General features: G+C 37.1%; 1 protein-coding gene across 1 annotated transcript in view; it reads left to right on the top strand.

Moving 5' to 3' along the window:
- Positions 1 to 25,173, top strand: part of GMPS (guanosine monophosphate synthase) — a 52,275-nt gene that overhangs the window by 12,044 nt on the left and 15,058 nt on the right. Inside the window, exons 2-8 of the mRNA XM_088131730.1 lie at positions 6,096 to 6,277; positions 12,736 to 12,850; positions 17,811 to 17,908; positions 18,127 to 18,230; positions 20,830 to 21,023; positions 21,690 to 21,855; positions 23,552 to 23,703. Of these exons, the coding sequence (XP_087987856.1) occupies positions 6,096 to 6,277; positions 12,736 to 12,850; positions 17,811 to 17,908; positions 18,127 to 18,230; positions 20,830 to 21,023; positions 21,690 to 21,855; positions 23,552 to 23,703 (1,011 nt within the window). The remainder of the gene's footprint in view (positions 1 to 6,095; positions 6,278 to 12,735; positions 12,851 to 17,810; positions 17,909 to 18,126; positions 18,231 to 20,829; positions 21,024 to 21,689; positions 21,856 to 23,551; positions 23,704 to 25,173) is intronic.

The raw sequence follows: 25,173 nt of genomic DNA, 5'->3' as shown, positions 1-25,173 counted from the left end.
GTGAGCATCCCTGTCTTGTTCCTTTTTGTGTCTCATAGGGTTTTATAAGATCTCCATTAACAATGATCTGTGCTTTCTCTGAAGTGCAAATTGATCTTACCCATTTTATAAAGTTCTCTCCAAAGTTCATATCTTCCAAAACCTTGGACAAGAAAGCCCGTTTCAAATTGTCAAAGGCCTTCTCTGCATCGAAGAAAATCAATGCAGCTTGTTTTTCATTATGTTGCTCCAAATATTCCAAAATGTCCAACTCATTTCTAACATTATCCTTTAGCTATCTTTTAGGTAAAAACCCACATTGATCCTCATGAATAAATTCTTGCAAAATTATTTTCAGTCTATCAGCTAGAATCGTTGTGAACAACTTGTAGTCATTATTCAATAATGATATTGGCCTATAGTTCCTTGTTAGAGTCAAATCTTGTCCCTCTTTAGGTATTGATGCTATATTGGCCTCTTTCCAACTCTCTGGCATCTTTCCTCGCTGTAGGATAGAGTTCACCATGTTTTGTAAAGTTTGTAAAAGCTCATCCTCAAGACATTTATAATAAGAACCTGATAATCCATCTGGTCCAGGCACCAAAAGCACAGCCACTTTCAATATAAAGATGTATGTTATAGTGCTGAACTTGATTCTTCATGTCCTCCCATATTAGTCACTATAAACTTAACACCTACAGCTTGGCTAAAGTATTATTCAGCAGTAGAATGAAAATTATTCTTTCCAACAGCAAAATCCCACAACCATGGACAGCTGTGGTATGTTCACTGTAGGTCAGTGATACAGTGGGCCTTTCCTGAAGGTCCATTCCCTGTAGTGGAGACTGGGTATCCCGTTCACCTAGGCAGTATCAAAAAAAGGAGGAAGACACCTTGTAGCCCCATCAATATCTGCAGGGAGCGAAACATACTTCACACAAATCTCTCCTTTGTATTTTTCTGAAGTGTTATTTTTTAGCTCTTTTTCTGGCATGCCACTTTCTTAAACCCAGAAAGGAATTATCCTCTCTCACAGAAAGTTATGTAAGAGGATTTCTGAGCCCTGTTTCCAGAGCAAATAGGAAAAAGATGCCCATTTTGGGTTGCCTTGTCTCCAATGTACCATTTTGACATGGATCATCCATGTTAACGGGCAGGGGAAAGAGGAAAAAAATGGTTAGCACCACGTATCTAGGGATACTTATTTGTAGTTTTCAGAAAATTGGTAAGGATTTCTAACTCCTACTCTATTTAATAATAGCAGCAACTGATTATGACAAATCAACACAAAAAGTTAAAGTGTAGAGATCTCACACTGCTAACAAAGGATTGTCAAGGATTGGCTTTCCCAGTCATAACATATGTCTGTGAAAGGTAGACCATCAAAAAGGCTAACAAAGAAAAGATAATGCCTTGGAATTTTGCTGCTGGAGAAAATTGTTGAGAATCCACTGGGTGGAGGGAACCACAAATAATTCAGTGCTGGATGAGATCAAACCAGGCTGCTCACTGAAACTACTAATAATGAAGCTAAAGCTTAGATATTTTGGATACATAGTGTGGAGGCAAGAATCTTAGAATAATCAAAGGCAATCAGAAAAGATTCAAGAAAATAAAACATCTAATTATAATCATGGTTATAAGCTTACAAGGACTCAGAGAAGCAGTTCCTAGCAAACTGTTTTCTATCGCCATGATGAATTAGAAGGAACTGACTGATTGAACAGAAAAGCAACAATATGAGACTGTTCCACTACCCTAAATTATACTGCTGCCCTTAAGAAAGTTTGGAATGTGCAGGAACAGATTTACGTGTGGAGGGATCTCATAATGTTCTGATGCTCCGAACAAACTCCTGCCTTTGTAACTAATTCTATTTCATCAGCCTTGTCGTTCCTATTTGTTTGTTTTTTAAAGTACACCCTGGAAATCTGAAGTATCTGCTATGTGCCAGTGTTGTTCTATGTAATCTTTAACATTATGTGCGTAACTGGAGATTCAGCTCAGCACTTACGAATCACTTGTTCCATGATTAAAAGTAGAAAAATAGAATAATCCTCTCACTCTGTTTTCCTACAAAACTGATTTTGTGCTTATCTAGTACAAACCTGGTATGTATGTATGTATGTATGTATGTATGTATGTATTTAAAATTTTTATACAGCTTCCCATCTCACAAATGTGACTCTTGGCAGCATACAATAAAGTAGTTAATTTTTTTACTTTAATGTAAAAAATTTATATAGCTTCCCATCTCACAAACATGACTCTTGGCAGCATACAATAAGAGGGGTTTTTTTCTTTACTTTAATGTATGTAATTATGTACCGAATGGAAGTAATACCCTGTATTCTGGGACTATTGCTATATCAAATTCTTTCTGTTACTTTTGTCTCAGTTATAGCCTAGTATATCCTTATGTTACAAGATTGCCTTAACATTTGATGAGCATGGTAATCTTGTATCAAGTTATGTGCGTATAAATTAGGCCATATTACAACAACTTGACACAAGTCTTGAAGTTGAGTAATCCAGTGAAATCCTATTTCAAATTGGTGGCAGATTTTTAATATGGTGTCTGTTCTACACACACACTTCTTTGTTAAGCATGCATGGAAAGAAATAAGTGTTTTAGATTTGGAAAAGTTTGGAATAAAGACTTACTGAAAATGAAAGTTTTCTGATTCGATCTTCATCTGTTCTCTGCATGTGACCAAGCTATCTAAATGTATTTATTTTATCCTGTTCATTTACTTTTGTATTCAGTCCACATTCATGTAGCACCCATTCATTCTTGACCTTATCTCTTCTTAAGTGCCCATTCCCAATGCACTCAATTTACTTTTATGTTTCTCCTGACATACTCAACTCTCACTCTCATACAACAAAGTGGGTAGAAGCATGCTTTTGCGAACAACGGTTTCCTTTCTTTTGACAAATGTTCATTCCTTGCATCGGATGATAAACTATCCGCTGTCTTTCTACCAGCATTGGTAAGCCTTAATTTTTTTCACCTATTTTCCCATCTTTAATAAACATTCTACCAACATAGACAAATACACCCATTTGCTCTTCATTTTATCATTTATGTATAATAGACAGTTCCTGTCAAACATAACTATGTTGGTCTTTGTTATAATAATTTTCAGATCCATACTTATAGTATCATATATTTTAACAGTAATTAAAATCATTCAGGTTCTCAGCCAATAATACAGTTTCATCTGCATATTCATATCCACAAGCAAAATACATCTAACATTAATCCTATCAGTCCTCATATATTTATCCATAAATACATTATACTCCTAATGGGCATCACATATCCTTGTCTTATTATTTGCTCAATATTAAACTATTCACTAAGTATTCTATTTTTCTCACACATACTTTGCTTCCATTATATAGCACACTTACTATATTCAGCAACTAACTTTCAACTCCATTATTTAAACTTATTAACTTATATGCTGCTTAATTTCTAATAACCTTTCAATCAGAATTCTACAAATTTGTTTCCAGGCACACTTAATCAACTCTATAGTTTTTGCTGTCTTTCCCTTTTTAAAGGAGAACAATAAAAGCATTTTCCAATCATCATGCACAGATGTAGTCTTCACATTCGTATTAAGCAAATCACACAGCCATCGTATAAGCAAACTGCATCCATATTTCATCTTTCTCCAGTTCCATTGTGTACAGCTCCTTGCACCAGGATAAGTAAGTCTGGTATAAATAGGAGGGATCTGGGTTAAGGCTTCCCTTGGTCAAAGACCAGAGCATTTTACATCCTGAGTTTCAGCCTGTATTTGTTTCTCTCATTCCCCCACAGTTGATCATACCTGCCTGGTTCTGACATTCAGTTAATGTCTGATTTGGGACTGGAGGGGGTAGGGGGATTAATGTGATATGTTTGTGTTCAAGAATTCTGCCATTGCATAATTTGGAGGCTTCAGTTGCCAAAATTCTCAGAAATGATCATGCTTGTTGAGAAAGGCATCCAGATTGGGGAAAGTTTGCATAGTCCATAGTTCAGGGCAGGATCTGTATGCGTTATTTCTCCCTCTGTCTCTGTCTCTCTTGTCAACACCAAAGTTGACTTACAGATAGCAAACATTTAGTTGAAGTTTGCCCATTGTCTAGGGGAAGAAGTTAATGTTGTATGTTGTAGAAATTGTGGAATTTAAATTTTTTTTTGCAATTATTATTGGAGAATAAATAAAATACTGTTCTGTTAAATAAGATCCAGAAATAAGACAGTGCAGGCAACTATTGCATTAAGGAGCTATGCTGGTATTTATATTCTACCTTAGATTTTTGTAGGAGTGCAGAGAAGGATTTTAAAAACAAAGTTCTTGAAACTTAATGGCATTTTACCCCTTATATAAGAATTATGGAAATATACATTGGTTACTTAACTATATACTATACAATACAATATTGTGAAACAACACAAACCAGCTTATGGGCATCTCTTTCTCTTCCATGAGCTTCCCATGACACAGTACAGTGGTACCTCGGTTCACAAACTTAATTCGTTCCGCGACTCTGGTCGCGAACCGAATTGGTCATGAACCGAATCAAATTTTCCCATAAGGTTCAATGTAAATACGGTTAATCCGTTCTGACCCCTCCAAATTTGGTCGCCAACCGATTTTTGATCGCATCCCGAATCAAATTTCCCCATAAGGTTCAGTGTAATTACGGTTAATCCGTTCTGAACCATATGTTTTTTTTTTTAAAACCGCAAAAATATGAAACAAAATACAGCACGAAGAGAGAGAACGCTAACCTTGCTCGACGCGACTTCTAGCGTGGAGGACAGGCAGGCAGGTGGGGAGGCGGATATTGCTTGGAGGGAGAGTCCCCCTCCCTACAGGAAGCCATGACCACGTGTCACGGGAGGGAAAATGGCCACGGATCCTGTTCGTCACCCGATCCGGCGTTCGCGAACTGAGGCAAAATTTTGCGAACGGAGCTGTTCGTGAACAGAAGCGTTCGTGAACCGAGGTATTACTGTATAAGCACAGTTATAGCCAGCTCAAGTCTGCCAGCTAGATTTGCAATTTATCCACAAAACCAAAATGTCTGTTAGCAAAACTTTTATTATGCTGCTGGTGATAATTTGTGGGTGGTCCTTAGCTTGATAAAAATAATCATTTCATGTATGAAAATATCTGGGTGAACAGGGTCAGAAAATACTTGTTTATTCTCAGATAAAGGTTTCTGTCACTTCCCTTGAAAGTGCTGCTCCTCCCATTATTAGATGATGTTGCAGTTTTAGAAACAAAAAATTACTGCTGCAAATGTTTATAAAGCTGTTGTGGTCACTTATCTATTAAAGTGATAATCGCTAGCTTTTGCTGTATAAATTATAGATAATCTGGCTTTCAGGAGTTATGATATTAAAGATCTACCTAGACTTAATTTTGTGCAAAGATCAGTTTTGAACTTGAGCTGATGAAGCAGTTCCTCTAGAGATACTAAGCATGATACATTCTACATCTATATTTGTTAATAGTGCTTACACAGTGTTTCTTTAGAATTCACTAATTGTTTAGGTTCATACAATGTGCTTGTTTGGTTTAACAATCCATGAACCTAGCCACTTCATCTTAAAAACCATGGCTTATGCTTATTTTTAAACCAGAATTCAATAGCTTGTTCCAAAAATTATGATTAAAACATGGCCTGGTATGATATATGAACACAGGACTGTAATCATGTTTAGCCACAGTTCATTGAAGAAGAACACTTGTAATTTATTGAATGAACTGCGGTTGACAAAATCTTAGCATAATGTATGACACCTAGAGTGTTATGGTCAAATTCTTTGTGACTTGGTTCATAATTTCACATTAAACTATAATATGATATGCTTGTTGAATGGTGAACCCATTCATGCTTTATTGTTTAGTGTAATGCCAATCCAGCCTATGCATATTAACTTTCTTTCAGTTTAGTACTTAGTATATACACTTCTCATACCAGTAGGCAACAAGTAAACTTGTAGTAAACTTCGAATAGTTTAACTTAGCAGCTATTGCTATTTCAAAAAGACATGCTTTATGCTTATCTGCTTGTCCCAATAAGATTCTTATAAATAATGTTTATAGTTGGAGAATACCGGAGAAGATCTCAAGGATGGGGTGTGTCGTTATGAAGGAGCTGTTGTAATACTCGATGCTGGAGCTCAGTATGGAAAAGTCATAGATCGCCGGGTCAGAGAACTGTTTGTCCAGTCAGAGATCTTTCCTTTGGAAACACCTGCTTTTGCAATTAAAGAACAAGGATTCCGGTAAGATTGATTCTTGTATTAGTTTTATGTATGCTTTACCAACTGTTTTGTTTCATCTGTCAGGCCAGAAAATTACAGCTTACAGCCTTGAACTGTTAAAGACTGACTAATCTACAGAAGACTGCACTTGAGCTTTTAAGTGGTATGCAGGAACCTAGACTCTCCAAAGTCAGTAAGACTAGAAAAGAGAAGTAGCCAGATCCCGGTCATACCAGGGGCCATTTAGTTCCATTTAAATGAAAAGTGTAAATTACATTAATTCAGTGTAGTCCCATATATTTATCTATTTCCTATTGCATCACACTGAAATTAGTGGCAAATTTTAGAAGGGATTTAAGGAATGCACCCAAGATTTTAGGGATTCACATGCTGCTCTATAACTTTATAACGTTAGCCAGCACACTCCTGATTTTTATATTCGAGAAAATGCATGTGGTATATATCCCAGGCTATATGAACTGTGCTGGATCAAACTGAAGGCTTGTCTAGTTCAACATTCTGCTGTCAAGGTAAGTTGGCTGTGACATTTGAGTAATCTAGATAATTACCTCTTAAAAGAGGGAATGAAAAAGAGGACTCTCAAAAACCAGCCTAAGAGACATGCTCCTAAAGTGTTATTCCAAAATGAAAAGCCCCATAATTTGTTTATAAGACTCTTGGCCCTGTGGGCCTATAAAAATTTGATGTATCAAGTGAATGGCAACTCAAGAGGTAGTTTGGGGCCAACTAGTGATAGGATTCATGGTTTGGGTTCTTTTCAGTTCAGAAGCCTTGTGTGCATTCTATTAAGTATTGCCTGAAAACATTGAGATGAGAAGCAGAGACTGGGTGGAGCTGAAAGATCAAGCTGAGTATCATCGACATGCTGAAATCAGTTGAATTCTATCAACTGAAATATTTTATGTCATTTTGTTTTAATGTTATTAATACATACAAACATACTCATCTTGTGATTCCCTACTAGGTAAGTAACATTATGCGGAGTATGGGAAAGGAGTAAGAAATAATAAGCCAAAACAATTAAAGGCATAAAAGTATGAAAATGGACAGAGCTAAAACTAAGTTACACTAGTAACTTTCACTATACTTCATACTTTCTATCCTTACAAACTCTCCTTGCTTCCACCATATCCATACATTGCTTCTTTTGTTTTTTAACAAAACAGTCAAAAGTTTTTGACTTTCTCTTTAAAATCTCTTCAGCGTCATCCAAATACAGCTTTCTCAGTCTTCTCTCTTTCTCTCAAGCCAATCACCCTTCATACAGTTATTTTGTAATCAGATGCTCATTCTCTGTATTATCAAACCTTTCCAAAGTACTTCTTACAACCTGATCACTCACCTTTTTATTAAATCAACATTCATTCAGCACCCATTCATTCTTGAATTCTCAGTTATATGAAAGGAAGCTATAGGGAAGATTGTTTTTTCCATGGCCAAAGAAGCTAGGAACAGAAATAACAGGAATAAGTTGCAGCTACCTAGATTTCATATAAATATAGGGGAGAACTTCCTGATGGTAAGATCTGTACAACAGCGGAACAGTCTACTTTTGGAGACTCTGGGTTCTTCATCTCTGGAAGTTTTTAGGAAGAGGCTGGATTCCCACCTCTCATGGATGGTACAATTTTCCTGCACAGTGCAGAGCGTTGGTCTAGATCAGGCCAGAACAGCTCTTAGAGGGGAAAGGACATTTGCTACATTAAAAATAATTGCAGGTCACAAAGGAATAGCTGGTGCGCCAATCAGCTGTTTGGTGGCTGGTGGCAGGGCAGCAGTGATGTAGCTACCAGTGTTGGTGAGGCCTGGAGTCATTGCAGGTGCCCTACAGCGTGTCTTTCAGGGCAGAGGTGGCAACAAAAAACTATATAGCATATCCTTCCTGATGGCAGTGACATTTGACGGCAGTGGAATTTGTTTGAGTTTTTAAAAAATGCCTGCAGGATGAACAAGGCTGCTTAGCGGGTTGCATGTTGTCCAGGCCTGCTCTAGATGATCCATGTGGTCCCTTCTATGATTGTATGAACCTGTCTCTTCTTCTTTTACCACATATACTTCTAAGCATCCATTCCCATTGCATTCAACTCACTCTTCCTCTCACTTTCCTTTAACAAAGTGTGTGAAACATTCTCTTATCAGAGCTGTTTTCATTTCTTTCAACATTCATTCCTTACCACAGACCACATATTACCCACTAAATGCATACCAGCATTTGCTCATCTTAAACATTTCTCCGTCCTTTCCCTCATCTTTAATTAACATTTTACCAAGGCACCCAAATCCATCTAACTTCTTTAGTACTTGAACATCAAAGACCCCGTGAATGAATACAATTGCTGATAAAGTTTGCGTATACAGGATAACAGCTGGCCTTCAAGCACGTTCACTGTTTGTCCTGCAGGACAGAATGCTATAGTAAATACAATGGGAGCAAAATATAACATTTATTTATTTATCAAAGTTACACGCCGCCCATCTCACCATATAAGTGACTCTAGGCAGCTTACAAGCTTACAACGTTTATTTTTCCCTAAGTGCTGGCGCAGTCTTCTAAAAGTTGGTCTCTGTGCGCAAAATAAAATTTCTATTGGACCGGAAGACTCTTCCCTTTGAATGGTAGAAGTAGACCATACATATTTTGTCCTTCAGTAAAGTATAAAATGGTTCATGAAGTTTTAAATTGGGGTGGCAGGAACAGTTATCTGTTTTCTCTGCATGGTTGCCTTGAATATGCAGCCTCCTATAGTCTTAGCAGGAGCAAATATTGGTAAGTAACTGTTGCTTTATCATGGCAAAAAACAGGCTTCCCATGACAATACAAGCCTTCAGGGTTACATAAAATGGGAACAGGTTACCCAGATTCAAAGGAAACAAGGATGAGTAGGCTAGTCCTGCTTTCTTATATCACCCTTCACATGTGCAGACTGACTATCTGTAGTAGAGGGCTCTGTTTATAGAGGCTCTCAAGGCAATTGATCTTTGAGGGTCCTCAATTATCTGAAGAGCCTCCAAGGATACAAGAGATGTTTTAGCGTAGTTTTGTTGAATTCAGGGAGGTCAATATGAGGAATAGAGGCCTTTGTACTTCTCCCCCTGCCCCCAAACACAGGTAGTTTGTCTCCACTTTACAGTGTAAAGTACCTGAAGAGGGCTGTTGTCTTCCCTACACTGGTTCAAGTTTGTTTTTACCAGATAAAGAGTTTAACGTTGGCAAGCATGGGTTGGTGCATTTTGTTTCTTTGATTTGAAAGCTATGTTATATAAAAAGGAAGATGATACAATCTGTATAGATGTATGTTTGCTCTCCTAAGGGAATATTTATGTTGCTTTTCAGTTCCATTAGTGAGTGGGTATAATCACTGACTTGTTCAAGTCTAATGGAAAAGCAACATTAGTATAGTCGCTGGCCATAGCTTACATAAATATAAACTATGGTCAGTGCATATGTTAAAGTATACATCATAATAATGCAGTGCATTGACCACAGCTTGTGGCTTAGTGTGAACATATAAAGTCATGCCAGCTAGCTCCTCTCCTCTCTAAACTGTGTAGCCTGAAAATAATTCTGCTACATTGTTTGAAGGATCTTTCTCATATGGTGGGTGTATTGGAGATTTTGAGAACATGATGTGAGGACTTTCAGAGAATCGTTGCTGGGTGCTTGCCAATTCATGGAATGCCTATCAGCAATTACAAAGCAGATTTATCAGAATAATACCTGTCACCCTCCTCTAACCCTCCTCTTTCAGGATGTTTTCTATGATCCCTGCCTATCCTTACATTTATATGGAGAAATAGGCATATTTGCAAATAAATCAGCTATCCTTCCCCCTTTTAAAAAAAAAAAAATTCCAAGAAAGCTTATGGGGCTCATTTGAAGAGAATGGTGATGCTGGAGGATAGTACAGCTTGCCAACTTGTCATTTAAAACAAAAGAAAAGTATAAGTCAACTGGGGCAGGGAGACTGGTAGACTCCAGAGGGAATATCTATGGTCACATTGGTGCTGCTGGGTGACCTACTAAGGTCCTGAGTTTAGAGTATCATCTGCATGTCACTTCCATCTGCCACTATCTAGATAAACAAATCTAAAATAACTTGTCTGTTAGTTATTTAGTTTGTTTTTTTAGTTAGTGAAGCTAAAAACCATGGTCAGAGGACATGTTAAACAGGAGCAGGCAACTTGGTACCCTCCATATATTTTGGGCTACAGCCCCCCAAATCACTTGTCACTAGCTATCCAGAACAGTTACAAACTATCTAACACAGGATTTATTCACTTGGCACACAACTTGTGCTGATGTTGCTGTTGCCTTCATCTTCAATTACATTTTCATCTTTTTGGAAAGAATCATATTAAAAACATGTAGAGCTTCACTGGTAAATCACGTGCACGTCCATTCAAGTTTCTTTATATTCATCGCTGGAGAACTGTGTCCTCTCTTTGTTTCTAGTGGTCTGTATGGCTAGGTTACATACGTCACTAAGCATGGTTCATTTGGTTTTTATTCAGTGGGTTGTCAGACCCCAACCATTGTGATTTGAAAACCATGGTTTATGGCATAGAGCAAAATGTCCAACTAGTTAGTTGTGATTTATTTAAAAAGCTGTTATCAGAATCTTGCCTTAGTGTGAGGTGTGAACCCAGCCAGTGATGATATCCAACTGCATTGTTGTATGCCTCCCTTGATGAGATTAAGTTGCTGGAGTAGTACTCTGTGTACAGATGGGCAGAAGATCCTAGCAGAAAGCAAGGATCAGTATGGGAACTGCCACAAACCAGCAGTAAGGGTGTTGTTCTTGGTAATGTATGCATTTAGTCTTTAATCTCCGGAATAGTAGTCTTGTGCTTGAAGCTTTTTTACTATGGGAAAAAGTAAACCCCAGTTGAAAGAAATTATAGGCTTCTGAAATTATCCAAATCTTTGTTTATTTAACTGCATTGGATAGTTAGCCCATCCATCCTACTAAACTTCACCTGGATCCAAAAGAAAATAATGCCAGGAAATATCCATTGTTTCACAAGTGAAAATGCCGTACTGAAAACTCATCCGCAATCCCAAAAATGTTGCAACACTGAAATATAATATTGGAATTATCTTTCTCATTCTTTCTGACAGGACATAAAGTCCAGATAAGAATCTCTGGAAGTACTTCAAATTTTAAAAGATTTACTAAGCTAACGGAAAGTGTTTTATAATTTGGTCTTCACTGTAAAACCTATGGTTGTTTTATTTCTTTTTATATTAGTAATTTTTTGGGGGGGGGGGGAATTCATCATATCCTCATTTTGATGTTCAGTAGCTGTGAATAATCCAGTAGTAATGTATGGCTGTGAGAGCTGGACCATAAAGAAGGCTGAGCGCCGAAGAATTGATGCCTTTGAACTGTGGTGCTGGAGAAGACTCTTAAGAGTCCCCTGGACTGCTAGGAGGTCAAACCAGTCAATCTTAAAGGAAATCAACCCTGATTGCTCATTGGAAGGATCGATAATGAAGCTCAAGCTCAGATATTTTGGTCACCTAATGCGAAGAGAGATCTCTTTGGAGAAGACCCTGATGCTGGGAAAGATTGAAGGCAAAAGGAGAAGAGGACGGCAGAGGATGAGATGGTTAGATAGCATCACTGAAGCAATGAGCATGAAACTGAGCAAACTCAAGGAGGCAGTGAAGGACAGGAAGGCCTGGCACAATATGGTTCATGGGGTCACGAAGAGTCGGACACGACTTAACGACTAAACAACAACAACAACAAGCTGTGAATAAAATTTAGGATTGGATTTCAGAAATTATCCATAAAGAGGGTTACCAGTCCCAAGGCAGCCACAGAGAATGCCTTTGCACTATGTAGGTCTACTGTACTGTTGATACTCTCAAAAATGCTTTTAATTAGCCAATTGGCTTGCAGTGTTTTCTTAGGAGGAGCTGCTAGGAGGTAATGGACTTTAGCAGAACCATAACAATAGTGAAAGGTAATGATCCCTTCAATTATATTTTTTTAATGGGGAGGCTAATGGTTTTTAGTACAAATATTGTTTGGCTTTTGTATTTTCAGGGAAGATGAGATGTGTTTCATATTACTGACACTGACTTTTATTAGTTCTGCTGTGTAGTGTTAATAAGTATCTGTGAGAATGAATTTTTCTTGTACAGCTTAAAAAGATGCCTCACTTCTAGAAACTTAGAATTTGCTGGATGCTGAAACAAGCTTAAAAGAAAAATTCAGTATTTAAATATGCTATATTTTAGGTTACGTATGATGTGTCTCGTTTACTTCTTTTGATTTTTTTTTTTTAAGAAGTTATTCTGATTATCTTTTTTCAAAGTTTGGACAGTATAATAGTTTTGCTCTTTCAATAGATTTAAGGTATCTTATATACATGTACTATTGCTTTTATCAAAGTTTAAAACATTTAATTTCAACATCTTTACTTTTATAAATGATCTCTTTCCTTTACAGAGCTATCATCATCTCTGGAGGACCAAATTCTGTTTATGCAGAAGATGCTCCCTGGTTTGACCCTGCAATTTTTACAATAGGCAAACCAGTCCTTGGAATCTGCTATGGCATGCAGGTGCTACTTACCATTTCTACAAATATTATTTTATGACTCTTTGGGGTTTGCTTTTGGTTTTTGCTTGGTTAAGACTAAAAAACTATCCTAATTCATACATGTGTAATATATGAGAATGTTATTTGGAAGTAGACTAAAATGAGCTCTTAAAAGAAGAAAGTGTGCGCTCATTCCATGCTTATCGCTAATAGCACAGTCCCAAATGCAGTCTGTGCAAGGAAGTGGAAGTTCTATAGGCCAATCTGTTGTTCTACATGTGCAGAAGCCTGCTGCGTAGTGATTCATGAGCTTTTTGAGGCCATCGCTATGGAGAATGAAACATGCATCATTTTTAAAAATGGGATTGCTGTGGTTTGGCATCTCTAATGAGTGGTATGTCATTTTAGCCTTGATATTTATTTGTAGCATTTCAACACATTAACTAGGGATTATGATAGTGGTACAGTTTGCATACACAAATGTTCTTGCAACCCCCCCCCCCCACACACACAACATAAATTTTTTCAGAGTTATCCTTCTTCTCTAGTATTATTTATAAAAGGACTTGAAACTGCCAAGATCCTATACATGAATCAAATGATCCAAATTACATGGGATCAAAAAGAGCGGTGATCTGGAAAGAAAATTTGTACTAGCTGGATCAATTTAACATTTGAAGTAGTTGGGATCAACTAAAATAAAACAAAGGAGATAATAATACCAGTTTATAAATGAGAAATTAATTTGCTCAGTCCAAAGCATTACCAGGCATGAAATACAAAGGATAGAAGAAATGCTTTTGATAATTATTAGATTAACACAAAGTGGTCATTTGCCAAGAAAGTTCTATGAAAAAGAGAAGATGAGTAGAGAAGAAAGTAGCACAAGAGAATGATGGAAGCTGAGTTTAAAAAAATACTATTTGCTGAATAGTGAGACAGAGAAGAAGAATAGAGGGAAAACAATGAAGATATGGATCAAGACTCTAAAAGAATATGCAGGTCAGAAGCAGTTAGATCTAATATGGGACAACAGAGGAAATGAGCAAAGGGAAAGCAGAAAAGGCTATAACCTAATCAAAATCTGTTAAAAAGCAGAAATCTTGAAAATAGAGATAAAAAGTATAAATGGAAAGAGGCAAAGTGGTAAGCAAAAATATTGTAATAAGCATAGAATGAGAATGTGAATAAGGATTTCAGAAAAGAAGATAAGAAACTATAGATTTTAGAAACATTAGAAAAGAGCCAACAGACCCTAAGTAGAACAGTAAGGCCACAAGGAATTAAATATAAGGCACAAACTGTTGAAAAGAGAAAAAGTGAAGGTTTTGTACAAGTCAGAACACATGTCAAACTCGAGTAAGGATTGGAACTGGAGATATTTACCTGAATGGATGAATGGAACAGAGTGCAAGAGCTTTAGATTAGGTATGACCCTCCAGTATCACTGCTATAAAGGAAAAAGCCAGACCCTCCAAGAAGAAGTATATTAACTGAACAAAAAGGCTAGGGAATCCATCTTTGGGTAACAACCACAGGAAGAAGAAACTGAGAACATCTGACAGTGAAAATTTTGAATGATATAATTCTGAGATAGGACTGATAATAGAAAAGGTCACTACATCCAAACTTTGAAAATAATGCTGAGGAAACATTGAGGAGAATAAGGAAATTCCTGTGAGTTGAAATTCTGAAAGGCTAAATCATTAAGGTTTTTCCCCTTATATTTATATTTCTACAAAAACATTGGGGCTCACCTTCCTTCCTCTTGTTCATGATATTGTTATCTTAGGAGCAGAAGGGCTGCATTTGAAAAATCAAGATTGCTATGTATCTAATTATAACATATAGTATATAAAGGTCGAAAAGAGTGTTGTAAGAAAGGTTGAGGTTCTGGGAAAGAAATAATTCAGGTTGTTTAAATATGAAAGAAATTGGAGGAAATCAGATGGTAAAGCTCTAAGTAGGACCTCTCCAATAATTAGAGAAAATATGGGACATTTAAAGTAAGAAGAGGCAGCACTAGAACAAAGAAAAAAAATATTTTAAGAAATTGAATTACCCCAAATTAAATAAAATGAAATGAGAGGTAGGCCTATTGAAGGGGGAAAATGAAACCAGACATGAAAAAGAGAAATAACAGGATTATCACATCGTTTCCTTATAGTGGTGAAGAAGAAATAAAAACTTAATCAAATAATGGACTAAGTGTTAGGTAGGGTCTGATGAAGAAATAAAATAGGATAGAGAAAATGAGAATTAATAGCCAAAAGCAGGGACAAGAACTAGAAAAATAAGGAAAGGAAAAATCAGTAGAAAATAAAGCATTTAAAAAGGATTAAAGGATGAATTAAAGAAGGCAATGAGGTTTATGCAACAGTCTTAACTTAAGAAATATATATTTATCTCAAAATATCATGAGAGACTACTCTGGATAAAAAAACAATTGTAAAATGCAAGACAAACAAGAGAAAAAGAATCCATAGTGTAAGAGACTATGATAAAAGCAATGAAGGCTATATTCAAGAGAAGATATAAGCAGTAATGAGATTATGAGAAAGTAAGAACCGAGCTTTTGATGGTTTAAAAACACAAGCTGTGGACTGGAAGGGAGAGGAATAGAATATAAGAATTCAAGTTGGGGTTTGAAAAAGCAAAGAAATGGAATTAAAAGTGGGAAATTAAAGCACCATGAAGAAATGACAATGCCAAGGACGCTAATATGCTGGTGTGTGATTAAGATGCTGGTGCAGATTGGGGAGACTGAGGTTCAAGTCCCCATTCAGCCATAGAATTTATGAGTCCGACTCTCTCAGCCCAAGCTACCTCCCAACCGGGAGGAAGTGAAAGAATGAATTTGGAAACAACAAAAGTGTGGCAGCAAGCTTATTATATGGACAAAGATGGAAGAGTATTGAAATTCCCACAATGGAGGATCATAAAACTGTCAGAATTAGAAATGGCAAAACTGACCTGTTTGGTTAGGGAGAAAACAACAAGTGCTTTTTTAAAAGGCTGGAAACCTTTTATGGACTTTTTGCTAAAAGCAGAAAAAAGTGAAATGACGATTTATGGATTTAATGATTGAAAAAGATGAGAATTTAATATGGGGCTGAAGGGATTTCTGGAAGAGATAAGAGGGAGGGAAGATGATAGGTTTGTCAATATCTGTTGAAGAGAAAGTTGGAAGTCATTATTTTTCATAACTTTAGTTTTCTTTTTTTCTTGCACCTTTTTCTTTTTTCTTTCTTTCCTATCTTTTTCTTTAGATTTGTATTTTACTTCATGTAAAATTCTCCATAAATATAAATAAAAAAGAAACAACAAAAGTATGAAAGTAAAAATTCTGATCTGCAGGGTAGCTAGAGTGAGAAAAAGTTAAGAAGTCAAGAGAGAAATCTTGTGTTTCAGTGAGAGCAAGAAGAAAGGCCAAGAGAATCTGACATGGAAACATTAATTTATAAGTTATTAGCCCTGAAAAATCTTGACTGAATTTGAGGAAAACAGAAGGTGGCTTTCATAAATACCTAAATGTCTTTTGTTCTGGGAAATGGAAACTACTCTGCAGTGGTGCAAAACTCCCCCAAGCCCTACCAGCCCCAGAACTGAGTCTGAGCAAGCTTTTGGTAGGCTGCCTGCTGATTCTATTCATCTCAGCAAAATCAAATACCACTGCTTAAAATGTGTTGTAACAATACAGAAACAGTCGAGCGTAATAAATGCCATGTCAAAATAGAACTCCCTCAAATAGCAAGGTTTCATGCAAGATCAAACACAGTGTAGTGAGAAATAATAATAAAGCAAGCTTTTAAATTGCTGACTGCCGTTGTCATGTGTAAATGCACAAGAAGAAATCTGTTTATGGAGTCTGCAAGCCAAGATAAAAATACTAGCCTATGGGTAGCCCAAGTAGGACAGATAATCTTCTATTATGGAAGGAATAATAATAGAGTTTTTTACATCTCTCTGAACACTGTAATAAAAAAAATGCAATGGTAGTATCTTATATTGCTTTATAATAGAGATAACTAAAAAGGTTGGGTCTTGAAATCTGGCATCACAATGTAATGAGCCCAATGCAGACATATATCTGTATCACTTTTATTATGATTTTGAAACCCATTTTCAGCTATATAGATTCATAAGCAATCCTAAGGTCTCATAAAGAAGCGAGGAAATAGTAAACCTATTCTCAGGTGAATTACATGATTGCTATTTCATATTTTTAAAAATCTGCTTTATGTAGAAAGCTATAAATATCTGCTGTAACAACTATGTTTTCTATAGGCAAAAAAATTCTTACTGAAGAGGAACAATTGTGAATTTGCACCTGCAGTCTGAATTGAGTGAGATGTACTATAGTGTTTAAGGTTGGAAGCTTAAAAATGACTGGATATAATCCTGGTTCTTACAGAATTAGCTAAACTCAGTCAAGAAGTTGATGTTTTGAGACATCTTGGGAATGACTAAAGACAACATCAAGATGACTTATGAAGTCCAATTCTGGAAGAAATGGGAGCAAATGTTTATTATTTTAAATAGCTCTTGTACTGTTCAGAATTGACTTGCAAGTTAGATATCTGCAGAAAGGTGACAGCAGAGCATAAAATGGTAGGTGCTGCCCGAGTTGGATTTTGTTTCTCACTTTTCTTGTATTCTGCAGCATTTAGAGAATTAGGGAATATTTAAATGCAGAGGAGGGCCAAGCAGCTTCTCTATTGCTGTAGAGAATAAAGCAGCGCAAGTGGGAAGGGATAGGTAGGTGAAATTACCAACGCCATAGTAATTATTTACAATATTAAATATATAAATTACTTGCACTTTGGTAAGCAGTAAACAGTTCTGATATCCTGAACAGGTCGTCTGATTTTTGGTTAATTCTGTGCAAAGGAAATGCTAAGCAAACGGAAAGAGTAGCCAACAGTAGCTGAAATGTAGGAACTTACTAACTGACTAGTAACTTACTTTTCTGTTTTTGACAGATGATGAATAAGGTATTTGGTGGTACAGTACACAAAAAAGATGTCAGAGAAGATGGTGTCTTCAGCATTACATTAGATAACACTTGTTCATTATTCAGGTATGAAAAACTTTTGGTAATGAATTATGAAGCTGAAATTAAATTGGATACCTTATGAATTACAAAGGGCTGTGTTTAACGGTCATTTTCAAACCATGGAAAATATTCATTAATGCTCTGAAAAAATTGTAGATACTTCATGTTTCCTCTTTATTATTTTAAACTGATGGCTTTTAATGATGTAAGACCTTTTATTTTGTGATCTTGCATCTGTTCAGGGGACTTCAGAAAGAAGAGGTTGTGCTCCTTACCCATGGAGATAGCGTAGATAAGGTAGCAGATGGATTCAAAGTTGTTGCTCAGTCTGGAAATGTTGTAGCAGGTACTGTATTTTCCACATTATCAATTTTCTGTAAATTTTGATTATGTTTTGGTGCTGGTTTGAACAGGAATTTGTTTTGTAAAATATATTTTCAATGAGTTGCATACAGTGCAGGGAACTGTGATTTTAAAACTAAAAAAACCTAAAGGCATAACTTTAATTTGTAGTGTATGTAGATTTAATTTGTAGTTCGTTTCCAAGAAAATAATTCCAAGACTTGGCAGATAAAATGCTAACATTTTTAGACAAAAAAAGGTGGGGGGTGTCCTATTGCTTGATTACAATGGCAAAAGGCAAGATGTTTGTTTGTTTATTTATCCAATTTATATAGCTGCCCATCTCAACAAGTGACTCTGGGCAGCAAACCAAATTAAAATAGAATAAAAACAATAACAAACATAAAAGTTAAAATACATGCAGCCGAGAAACAACAACACAAGCACTAACACAAGCAAGGAACAGGTCCCTGCGTACAGTTGGGGCCCCAGGGCTGAGCACAGAACCAGGTCTTTTAGGCCTTACAAAAGGCCAGCCAGGGTCGGGGCCATCCTGATCTCCGGAGGGAGAATGTTCCATAAGGGTGTCAGGTTCAGCCCAAGAATCACAGGAGAGAGTCCGGAAATCAGCTCAGCTTCTTTATTAGCTTGCACCTAATAGACAGAATCTCTCCAGACTAATTCCCCAGTGAGAGCAGCTATAACCATCAAGCCCTTAGGGAGGGGCCAGTTTCTTCCTCCTTCCTTTCACACAGTCCAGCCGGAGGCTGAGGAGATGCTTGGAATGTCACTCCCCCTCCCTGTAACCTTGAAACTTCCTTCCAGAATCCTCCCCGCTCATGCCTTCCATCACAAAGGAGGATGCTACGGCAGAAAAGGCATGTCTTCTAGACCCTGCCAACCGGCAGTCCTTAGGCGACAGGGCCTGAAGCATTACCATCCTGCCTGACCAGATCAGACAGGTAGAAACAACTGGGGACAGGCAGTCCCTCAAGTAATCCAACCCTAAGCCATGAAGGGCTTTAAAGGTGGCCACTAGCACCTTGAATTGTACCTAGAAGCACACTGGCAACCAATGCAGCTCACAGAGTAGCAGTGTTACATGTGACAAGTAACTGGTGCCATTTACTACCCATGCTGCCACATTCTGCACCAGTTGAAGCTTCCGAATGCTCTTCAAGCGTCAAATAAAGCGTGTTGCAGTAATCCAGATGAGAGGTTACAAGGGCATGAGTGACAGTGAGCAGGGCCTCCCGGTCCCAGAACGGGCACAGCTGGTGCACAACCCAAAGGTGTGCAAAGGCCCTCCTAGCCACAGCTGCCACCTGCCCTTTGAGCAGGAGCTGTGAGTCCAGGAGGACCCCCAGATTATGCACCCCATCTAAGACCAATGATGGAAGGTTCCCAGCACCAGAAGGTCCAAATGCCCAAAGCTACGCAGTCTTGCTTGGGTTGAGCCAAAGGCTTTTGCGCCGCATCCCACCCTCCATAGCCTCCAGATACTGGGATAGGACGTCCACGGCATCGCTCAGGCAGCCTGTGGTGGAGATATACTGTAAACCTGAGTATCATCAGTATATTGGTGATACCTCACCCCAAACCATTGGATAACCTCACCCTGCAGCCTCATGTAGATGTTAAACATGAGGGGAGAAAGGACCAATCCTGCAGCACTCCACAAAGTAGGGACTGCAGACTGGATTCCCACCCCCCACCCCCCATATCAACACCAACTGGAAGAAATTTCTTAGTGACAGTTTTGTACGATGTAAATGGTGGCCTGCTTTAATCTGAACAATTTACCTATTAAGTATAGTAATAAGCCATAGTTCCTAATTAGAAAGTTTTAAACCACTTCCTCTGGCATATGACACAGTGGGGCAACACTTATATGAGCTAGCCAGTGTCATCAATATATGGAGCATCTATATAGATATTTTAACAAAGTGAACTGAATCCAAAAGCCTTACTTTGCTTATGGTAGCAATCTGTTACTCTTAGATATTTTCTTAGTAGGAATAATATTATTTAGCATGTGTAAGTTGCTAAATGGTTTCCTTGCTTGTTTCATTGCTTCAACAGAAATACATTTAAGTCGGTTTTAGCACAACTCCTTGTTTTGAACCTCTAAACACAGAATGTACAAGTAGTGGCTTGTACAGCTAATATCTGTGACCTGAGAAGACTTGATATAAGATGCTCAGGAAATAAATTTAATATCAGTGGGTCATTTTCATATAGCAATTTGCTGGTCATTAACCGAATAAAGATGTGTTCTGGTTCTGTTCATATAGCAAAGCATTGATCAGACTCATTTTATTTGACTCACTCATTTGTCATCTTATAAACTGTGTATTATTTAAAACCATAGTACAGTTTTCCTAAAACTGACAAGCCAGCTGGGAATTCTGGAAAATGGAAGTCCCACTACATCAGGAGGGTATCAGCTTGGGAAAGGAAAATACAGTAGATTCTTATTTTAATAATATTTTGACATGTTTGTCCTGTAGACATATTTTTATCTTACATATTTTTTTAAAAAATATGCTTTCCTTTTCTTAGAGATGAAATTATTACATTTTTTGTTTTTAATAACTCCCAAGCTATAGCAAATGAATCTAAAAAACTGTATGGAGCACAGTTCCATCCTGAAGTTAGTCTTACGGTGAATGGGAAAGTGATGCTGAAAAACTTCCTTTTCGACATTGCTGGGTGCAGTGGTACCTTCACAGTTCAGAACAGAGAAATGGAATGCATTCAAGATATTAAGGAGAAAGTAGGATCATCAAAAGTCCTGGTAAGGTTTGAAGTTTAATCTATAGTATTCCTGTTAAGGATAGTATCTGATGATGATTTGGTTTATCAGTTTCAGTGTTCATACTTCATATGCTTTAAAAAAAAAAACACCTTTTGTTTTGTTTAGCTGAACAATGACTTCAGTGTATTGAGGCTTGATATTGGAGTGAAATGGGAAAGAGCAGTTTTTTCAGCCAAAACCCAAAGAATGTGGCAATGAGACTGTGCCGAATTGGAAGTTGGGGAGATACCAACATGTCAGCCCTTTTTTCATGCATGGAGATTTTAAACATAAAAACAAATAAGCAAGCCCTGTTAAACAAAAAAGCATGCAACCAACATTCTGTGTTTACCACTGAAATAGAGGAGCCCAGTCTGGGGTTAAACCGCAGAAATGGGACTAGGAGCTACACATGTCCAACCCTGTAATAAAAACAGTGGAAACTAGAAAAGCAAATGTAATGTTATGCTTGATCATATTGTTCTGTTTATTAAATGTATTTATTGTAGCCTTTTCACTTATTGTTTCCTTGGATGTATTAGACTTCAGCTTCCAGAATGCATAGTCAATGGCTGGGAATTCTGGGAGCTGTAGTTTAACACTTCTGAAAGCTACTAGATGGGGAAGGCTGATTTAATTATTTCTGTTTCCACTTAACCCATTCAGGTTTTACTCAGTGGAGGTGTGGATTCTACGGTGTGCACAGCTTTACTGAATCGTGCTTTAAATCAAGACCAAGTGTTAGCAGTGCACATAGATAATGGATTCATGCGCAAGAGAGAAAGTCAATCAGTGGAGGAGGCACTCAAAAAATTGGGAATTCAAGTTAAAGGTATTCCTCTTATACTAAGTTTTTAAAAAATCTTTCCGGTATCTTTGCTGAGTTTTAGAATATTTAGCTTTTACCTTTTTAAAATTTAAGTGCAGGATAGTTCACCTCATTTTAATTTTTAGTTTTGAAAAATAAGGATCCTTAAGAATGTAGGAGTTTTCTTGGAAAATATATGTGCAAAAATTTAATATATTGGGTAGATAGTCTTGTCATCATCATACAAGTTACCACTGGATCTTTTGGTAGATATCTCAGCATTTTTTATATTGTTGTTATTTTATTTGTAAGATTGCTATCTTATATCCAGTCAGCACTCAAGGCAGCCAATAATAAAGAATAAAACAAACTTTATCAGATTTTTAGTGGTTAAAATCACTATTATTAATTGAAGGTGAAAACGCCTGGCTAAAGAGGAAGATCTTTCCTCCTTTTTTAAAAGCAGAAAATGTCATGCCTACCTCCTGAGGGAGCTTGTGTTTTACCCTGGAAACTATATGGGGAAATCCATTCATTCATTCATTCATTCATTCATTCATTCATTCATTCATTCATTCATTCATTCATTCTTAAATTTGTATGCTGCCCATCTCCCCCAATGGGTGACTCTGGGCGGCTCACAATTAAGTTGTACATTCCTACAATTTATTTTTCCTTTGGTTTCTACAACACTTTTTGAATGCTCCCAAAATTGGACTAGCTCCAACTTTTTAATCTTTCCCTGTTGTTATCACTCATCAGCCAGCCTTTATCATAGAATGTTTGGCTTAATACTTTCTTCAGTGGTTCCAGAGTAGAACTGCCCTCCTCTTGAGTGACAGAGAAAGGCCTCCAGCAAAAATTGCACCAACTGAATGGGGGAACCTCTCAGCTTCCAACTCCTGATATCCCTGGTTGTCTCCCTGCCTACAGTGATTTAGTAATAATCTGTATAGTGCCATTGCCTTCGCTCTTTTACACAACATATAATTCGCTACTGCAAGATATGGTACAAGCTTGGCTGGCTTCAAAAAGGGGTTCGACTAATTCATGGAACTCATGGGGATCAGTGGCTATTAGCCTTGGTGGCAATGTGACTGCATCTGAAGGCCAACTGCTGGGAGGCTAGTAGACTTCCTTGTTCAGCTGGTTGATCACTATGAGAACAGATGCTGGACTAGATGGGCCACAGGTCCAAACCAGCAGGGCATTGCTTATGTTCTTATGTTATGTATTAATAAATTGGATTTTTTTCATGCTGTCTAAGGAAATTAGATGATTCATTACATTGTGATGGAAGAAAGGAATATTGTTGTTTTTCCATTACATTATATGAAATATCTGGCTGTAGTAAATAAAAAGCTTTATCCTGACAACAAGCTTGTAATATATATTTGGCATGAGAGAAAGTGACCGGTTTAAGTGACTCACAGAGTATCATGGCTATCTGGGGACTCCAACTTAGGTCCCCACCATTGTAACCCAGCAATTGAACTGCAGTGCCTCAGTGGTTTGTGTTTAAAATGATGATTGCATGCTTTGCTAACCCCTAATAATGATAGTAAAGAACAAAGAAAAGAAAGCCCAATGAACAGGAAAAAATATGTTTTATCTTGAATTAGTGTTCCAATGCTGAATCCTTGGAAGTGGGAAAAAATGTTGGAATGTTTTCAAAATATTTCAGCAATGTGATTAACCACAACACCTGTATGTTATATAGTGGTAAATGCAGCTCATTGGTTCTACAATGGTACAACAACTTTACCCATCTCTGAAGAAGACAGAACTCCCCGAAAAAGGATCAGTAAAACACTGAATATGACTACAAGTCCTGAGGAAAAACGCAAGATTATTGGTGACACTTTTGTGAAGGTACTTAATGTGTCCATTAGTATAGTCTATCTCTGGTTTTCAGAAATCTCAAGTGAATCTTTTCTTCAGTTTTTATGAGGAGAATATTAAATCGCAATTGTGTTGATGCTTTACAGTAATTTCCTTTTAGGAATGTATACTTGTACCAGCTAGCATACTGGCTAATTTGGTAATTTAGGTTTTGTATTAGTTCACAAATATTTTTGAAAACTGACCAAACTGACATAAACTTCCCTGCTCTGATGGAATACCGTATTTTTCCGACTATAAGACGATACTTTTTTCTAAAATCCTTACCCTAAAAACTGAAGGGCATCTTATTCAAGGAAGTCAGCCGAGAATCGCGCGGTTGCAAAACTGCCCATACTTTGTTTCTGTAGAGAGGCTTCCTCCTATTGCTAGCCTCCAATCACAAGTGAAATAGCTTGTCTCCCAAACAGAGTTCCTCCAATCACGAACCTGATGTAACTGACGTCAGCTGATGCTGAACAAATCAATTAGAGGAAGGCTGTTTGCAGAGACAAGCTATCGGCAGTTTCACTCATGATTGAATGTAATCAGCTATTTAAAAGAGCCTGGAAATAGAGCTGCAGAGAGACGGTTTGGACCTCCTCCCACTGAGTGTATCAGGTAAATGTTAACTAATTACTAAATAAAAATGTGTTCTGCACTATCTTTAAAATATTGATTTTTTAATTTTGGGTTGGAAAAGTGGGGGTCGTCTTGTACATGGGGGCATCTTATTGTCGGAAAAATACGGTACTTGAAAGGATCAAATTACTAATTCTTAGTACCTCATTTACATGCCCTACTATGTTGTTTATGCATCATAAACCATAGGGTAAAGCAAGTACTCACAAATGTCATGATAAAAACCATACTATGGTTTATCTGGCCTTTTCCGCCATTTTGGTGATCAGTAGTAGGACTTATCCTGCCATACTTCAGACATATTGGAATAGTCCAAGCTCCATTTTCCCTGTAGACTTGTGCACACTTTTAGAAATAAGCTTTTAATAAAAGTGAAACAAAACTGTCTTTTAAGCAAAGTCCACAGTTTTATCCAGTAGGGCATTTTATTTTATATACACTGAAAATGACCATATTATAATTCAGTTGTGGCATGTTAAGTCAGTGCTTCAATCATTTTTGCTTTGGGCTGCTTTGAAATTGTCTACAATTCATGTTTCATAAATTGCTGTGAAAGAATTAAAGGATTCTCTTGTAGCCAGAACAAATTGTTACAATGCAGCTATTGCTGGCTCAGCTTAAAATATTAAAGAGTTTTGCATAATAAAAATGTGATAAAAATGTAATAGCATAATGAACACAATACTAAGCATGAGTCTATTATATGCACATATACAGAAGAGTGTATTCACAAAGAAATATTGTTGTAATAAAACATTATGGTTAAAAAAATGAACATAACTACACTCTCAGTCAGTTGCATTGTTTTCTTCCAATGCT

This window comes from Python bivittatus, unplaced genomic scaffold (genome assembly GCF_059951505.1).
Source record: "Python bivittatus isolate LINGU-HERP-01145 unplaced genomic scaffold, Pbiv_v1 ctg000980_np1212, whole genome shotgun sequence".
Taxonomy (NCBI): Eukaryota; Metazoa; Chordata; class Lepidosauria; order Squamata; family Pythonidae; genus Python; species Python bivittatus.
Note: the sequence above shows the minus strand (reverse complement) of the source record. Positions and strands in the feature narration are given on the sequence as shown.